At 43.6% G+C, this 6,307-nt stretch overlaps 1 protein-coding gene across 1 annotated transcript in view; it reads right to left on the bottom strand.

The window, feature by feature from the left end:
* Nucleotides 1-1,229: 1,229 nt before the first annotated feature.
* rab2a (RAB2A, member RAS oncogene family) overlaps nt 1,230-6,307 on the bottom strand; it is a 30,773-nt gene continuing 25,695 nt past the window's right edge. The window contains exons 7-8 of the mRNA XM_080438982.1: nt 6,121-6,189; nt 1,230-4,550 (exon numbers count right to left, since the gene is read on the bottom strand). Of these exons, the coding sequence (XP_080295108.1) occupies nt 4,455-4,550; nt 6,121-6,189 (165 nt within the window). The 3' untranslated portion in view covers nt 1,230-4,454. The remainder of the gene's footprint in view (nt 4,551-6,120; nt 6,190-6,307) is intronic.

Raw genomic sequence — 6,307 nt, 5'->3', positions numbered from 1 at the left:
GGTCATGCAATGAAACCATACATTTCACTTTGGCAACATTCCTCATGGGATCAGTGTGATCTTCCATTTACTGTAGCTCCTCCCCTTTACTTTCCAACTCAGTAATTCAGTTAACAAAGGGTGAATGTATAGTGTAGGGTACGTTTCAGTGTTTTGAATCATATAAGAGATTTGGCATAGAGGAAAAAATGTGGTGAATAACTATAGACCCCCTGGAGGTCAATAAGTACAGTCGAGTTTGGATGGTTATTAATGGCCAGGCCCACGGCCCCATACAGCCGTTTGGGGAGTCTTGCTCAGGGAAACTTGACGTGAACCAGGGACCTTCCATTTCCCAGGCGGCATGCCCACCCTCTTGGCTATGGGCGCCACTTTTGGCATTTTGTGCTATATTTCAGATACAGTTGGTCAGTGTAGAGAGAAGGAAACCAAGGACAGAGAGAGGAGACAGAGGAGATACATGCACGATAAGGGTCAGACTCGAGCCTGGGTCCTTGTGCTCACCAGGACCATTTGGTCCATGCTTGCACCAACCAGCTGATTCACCAGGCATCCAGTTACCCATTCAACTTTAAAAGTTATCCTTAAGTATTTCACTTATGGTTAGGGTGAGCTCTCTTCAACTATCAGCAACTGTACAGAAACCTATGTGCAAAATGTCAACTTCAGTGTAGAAACACTGAAGGGTTGTTATATTTTGGTGTATTATTTTGGAATTGTATGTAGTAAAAGTATTTTTTAATACTGTCAGAAGATAATTTCAATTATTTCAACCCCCATATTTCCCATTAACAGTTCAAACTTGACATGAAAATCTCTCTGAAAGTTAGATGTGTTGCCACATGCATTTGATGCATATGGAAAATCAATCATGGACTTGGCTCAGATAAGTGATTTCTAATAACATAGAAACTTCTGTACACTTGAATCCATGGGAGGGCAAGTTGGGAACGGCTTGGAAAATCAATGTAAATGCATGAATGTGTAGCAGGGCATCCATCCTACAGCATGCTTAGTTTGGTTGATCTTCATCTGGTTTTCCACTATCCCACTAAAATGATGAATGAATGTCAACATCTCTCTGTTCCTTCAGATGGATAAAGCAGATGCAGTAAAAAGTTTATGGATCTATTAATTATTTCTTTTACCCAACATAGACACTGGATAGTCACAAAATCATGAGGTAAATGGCAAAACAAAAGAAAATAAGTACTCCAAATGAACCAGGCCAGAAATAAATAAAGTTTTTGTTGTTTTTCATTTCAAAACATTTTTCTTTTCATAGCCAGATGATCATCAACATGACATTTGTAGAGTTTAGAATGTTTTATTATAGTTTATTGTGATAGCATTTTCAATTTTTCTTTTTTTTTTCCTTTTTTAAAATTTTCCAAAGAACCAACACAGCAAATAACGTCAAGGAAGGAGAGAAGAGGGAGAAGGTGGAGAGGAATAGAGGAAAAAGGGGAGGGGAGGCGGGGGAGGGGGGTCACATAGATAAGATATATCGGTCGGTCCATAGATAGATAGGATGGATGCTTTCAGGTTTGGCTTCCCCCCCCACTGAGCCCCCCAGGGTTCACACATAATACATGTCGTTTACCAATAATAATGATCATAATAATATTAATAACTGTCATATCTATGAACAAAAGGAGAGCGAAAAAAAAACACTTTGCAGAGGAAAAGCTACAGGCCTCTAACCCAATTCACTCACACTGCTGTGATATCCAAACTCCCTACAGTAATACGACGTTGCCTAAAAACACCAACAGCTAGAGAAGACTATAGTTTTATGTATGCATCTTCCATGTATGCATGCATATATGCAGGCTGGATGTGGGTGAGAGAAACAATGTGCAACGATACAAGACAACTTCAGTATTGGTACACATTTTTTAAACGTTTTGACATTGTACGTGGTTTATACAGGTTTGCCATTTTGTGTATAAATGCATATACTGTAGCCATGTAGATATGCACGTGTTAAGAACAATGCATCATAAACTAACATAAAAAAATTAGCCATTTTAGCAGCTGTCCAAATCTCTCTGAGGTTAAGGCAGACAGCTGATGTCAGGTCAGATTTATTGGGCTGTGGTGGGGTTGTTGTTTTTGTCTTCTTTGACAAAAACACAGGTAAACAAAAGATTTGGCATTAAAAATAGAGATGAAAAAATATAGAGCCAACGTTACTATACAATCTGAGAAGTTGAGGACAGAGAGAGCAAGAGAGAAAAGGGAGGGAAGGGATTTGAGGGTAGATGGGAGGACAAGTATCAGGTAATGAATTAAGTAAAATAGGATGATAAAATCTTGCCTATCACAGCAGGGCCTTGAAGCAAAATACTGCAGCAGTTATCAATCAAGCTCTGATTATAGTATACATCTGCCAGCTGATTCATGGTAGAATTCTGGCTTTGCAAAAGGGATACCGCAACATTTTAAATTGTAGTCCGTTTACCACCAAGAGCTTGTCATTAAGGGGAGGGAGGGGGGGGAGGGGAGGTTATACATCATTTATCCCTTCACAACCACAGCAACGGGTTGGTAGCAACGCTAATATTTCATCATGTAAACCCTATGGGTCTCACTAGCCTTGAGCTAACAAGCTAGTTTGGTGACCTTTGATTTCAATGAGGAATGTCAACAATGTTAACTAGATGTTTTTTCTTCTTATGTGAGGCACAAATACCAAACTTCTTACTTGCTGTGTTGCGCCTGGTGACAACACAGGCACGAAAGACAAAATGCCACGTTATCCCCTTCACAGCGAAAGCAAGAGAAACGAAGGGAGCCATATATACACAGAACGCAACAGTTAAATACAGTTAAAACAGTACAGCCTTCCTTTAAAACAAACTTTTTTTCTATTTGATTTCATTTCATTGTGGCCACTGCTCAACCCTCCAACATGATTCCCTCGCTCTAATCCTTCAGTTAGTTTTTCATTTCAATTCCAACTTCATCACTTTTCACAACAGTTTGGTCTTTTATTCCCTCCCATGACAGTTTAAAACATTTTTTTTGTTTAAACCACAGCCACCTTCTAGTGTTCATTAAATACAATTCAGCTCATGTCAAAAGAAAATAAAAAACAAAGACTCAAAGAGAGAATAATAACAACCAGTTACTAAAATCAAAAGAAAACAAAAACTAAGAAACTGTGAAAAGAATCCACCACAGTTGGTTTTCTGGACAGACATTTGTTGGTTGCAGTGTGATAGGGAGGTTGCTAATGCCACCTGCACTCTAAACAAAAACAGATGCACTGAAATCACACAATTATATTGTCCCAAATACACAACAGACTGACACAACATGTTAAATGTAGCTATTAACGCGCTGTATGCCTGTATGTGCAAGCAGACAGTTGTGCCATTTCAACAAGTCCATTTTTTTGAGTGCCTGCTCTCTGAAGCACAGGAAATACAGTCACCTTCTTTTTATGTCTCTCTCCACTTCTAAGGAAAGTCAGCATGATCTATTAAAAAAACAACATACTTGTAGATATCTTAAGTGTTGAAATACCTCTACAATGTGGTCATGTTGAGGGACTGACAAATTATGTTCCTCTGTGAAAAACTGTGCTTTGCCCTGTCCTAGCTGTGGTTACACAACGTGTAGCTAGCTTTTTTTCGACTCGCCTTAACCAAAAACGGATCCATTGGCAGCAAGAGCAACAGTATCAGAGATAACATGGCTGAACATAACCCCGCCATAGGTGACATGATTAGTTGCATTTTCAGCAACATAGAAAAGCTTTCGCCTGATTTATACTTCAGCGGCAAAGTGTTGTGTGATGTGTCGCTTGATAAAAAAAAAAGATAACTGAAAAAAGTGACACTTTCTTTCAGTTGTAAATACTTTATTTTTGTCGAGCAACACGCCGCAAGACACTTCGGCTTCAGGCTTTTAGAGCAACGGCTCTCCAAACTCCAGCAGGTGTGCAATTCTCGATTTGGGTTTTATAAAAATAAAAGACTTCAAATTCGTTTATTTTTTATAAAATATCAAAACCTGGACACCTCCAGAATTGTGAGAGTGTTCGCCTCTTAATATCTTTAAGTTGACTTTGTTCCTGCGGGGGGTTTCCCAGTGGAAGGGAGGAGCGGACGAGGCGTGGCTACTGGCTAGGCCCCTAAGCCCAGTGGAGTAGAGACGTCCTGAAGACACACACAAAGATGGAGATGGATGGAGAGATGGGGCGACAGCAGGAAACTAGATAAAAGGAAGAACAGGGATGGATGGAGAGAAGGACCCGGGTGGATGAAGGGACAGAGTGACAGAGACAAGAATGGAGAGGCTTAAACAAACTTGTTAGTGAGTGAGCGTGGCCAGTTATGGAGAAACGCAAGGAGGAGGTTTGGACAAGGGAAGGAGAGGGGACAGAGGGAGGAGGAGTGGAAGGAGGGAGAGAGGGGAGGGTCTGAAGAGATGTGTTCAGATGGTGTTCAGCAGCATCCGCCCCCAGCCTGTTGTCCCCCCTGGTTACCAGACAGCGAGGAGCTCGTGGTGGGATGCTGGGGTCCGATCTTAATACCGTTAGCCTGCGCGGAGAGAGAGAGAGACAAGAGATGTTGTTTGGCTTAATTAGTAGGCCAGGGATTGTTCTTCATTAAAACGGCCTTGATAGCAGAAGTGGGCGACAGATTGAGTGGGTGACATTAAAACCACCAACAGCATTCTTAAACACCTTCTTTTAGCGTCACAATACACAGCATTCTGAGGCTGACTCAATGCACTGCTTTGTGAACAAATGTTAAAAGCACACTAAAAAGATTTGTTTCCCGTCTTATAGTCAATTTACAAAACACAGACAGGCAGTGGAAGCGGAGAGAAATAAGAGTGAGAGAAATAAGAGTGAGAGGCAGTTCTCTTCTCTGTGTGCGTGCGTGCGTGCGTGCGTGCGTGCGTGCGAGAGAGAGATGTATGGAGCCGTTACTTTCATCCCTCCCTACTCTGCCCTTCAGACAGGAGTACAGTAGAGCATCTGAGAGCTCTCTTCTCTCTGTACAGTACAGTGGTCTCTTCTCCTCTCTGGGAGGCTTGCCCTTTCTTGCTGTAGCCCTCTCTCTCCCCCTCTCTCTCTCTCTGGCTCTATATTCATATACAACCCCCCCCCCCTCCTCCTCCAGTAGCAGCAGTGCCCCTGGGAAACGCTGCGTGCCTTTAAATCACATTTATAGAGCTAAGGCCACGAGGGTGTGTGCGTATGTGTGTGTGTGTGCTAAGTTTGTGTGTGTTCTCACTGTGCCTGCCAACTGAGGGGGAGGAGGGGGTTCTGCTTGGGGTTCCCTCTCTCTCTCTCTCTCTCTCTCGCTCTCTCCCTCTGTCAGCTGATGTGGTTTGGACCGGGTGCTTGGCCTCCCACTCATTTCTTTTTTCTTCCCCTCCTCCCTTCCTCCTCCTACTACTACTAATAACAAACAGACCAATGGCGGCAGAGGGGCTCGCCTGCCTCTGGCTCTGGCTAGCTGGATAACAGCCTGTGCCGACTGGCCCAAAAAGCGGTTGAATCAGTGACAGGCAGGCTGGCTGACTGGCTGGCTGGCTGGCTGGCTAGCTGGCTGTAGTGGCACACACGACTACTAGACTGGTATGGGCTGAAGGACCCAGCTTGCGGTGTGGCTTTATACAGACTGCATGATCAACTGGCTGTGGGGTTGGCTGACTGACTGTCTGTCTTACTGCTGCTTGACTGAGACCTTGTGGGATGTGAGGAATTTATGACCTGGCAGGGTGCCAGGCAGAGAGAGAGGGAGGAGAGAGAGGTGGGAGGGCAGCAGCATTAAAGCAGGAGAGAGAGAGAGAGCAGGGGGACAAAAAGACAGAAGGGAGCGAGTGGAAAGTAGAGCGAGAGAGAGAGAGAGAAGCCGCTGGGTGTGGGTAGGAGGAGAGAGAGGAATGCTGGAAGTTTGGCTTGGCTGGACTCAATGGAGGGCCTAGCCCAACCCCCCCTTTTTTCTTTTTGAGGCGAGAGGGAGCGTGGCAAACCACAGACATACTCCCAGAGATACCACAGAGACGAGAGAGGGGAAAACAGAGAGAGACGGGAGGGGGAAAAGGACAAGAGCAAGGCAAGAAAAGATTGAAGGAAGAGAGAAGAGTCTGTCTCACCTCATTGTTGATATCAAACACACCCTCCTGGATCTTCTCGTAGATCTCCTTGGCTGTGTTGATGAATGCCTGAGAAAGACAGAAAGACAGAGTGAGGTGAGGGAGCAATAGAGCCTCCGTTATTATTTCTAGTTCTTACATCTGTTTATGTTTAACTCCCAATAATCAAAAGTTAGATACATTTAAA

Source organism: Gymnoscopelus braueri (assembly GCF_963280865.1).
Source record: "Gymnoscopelus braueri genome assembly, chromosome: 10".
In the NCBI taxonomy this organism is placed as follows: Eukaryota; Metazoa; Chordata; class Actinopteri; order Myctophiformes; family Myctophidae; genus Gymnoscopelus; species Gymnoscopelus braueri.
Note: the sequence above shows the minus strand (reverse complement) of the source record. Positions and strands in the feature narration are given on the sequence as shown.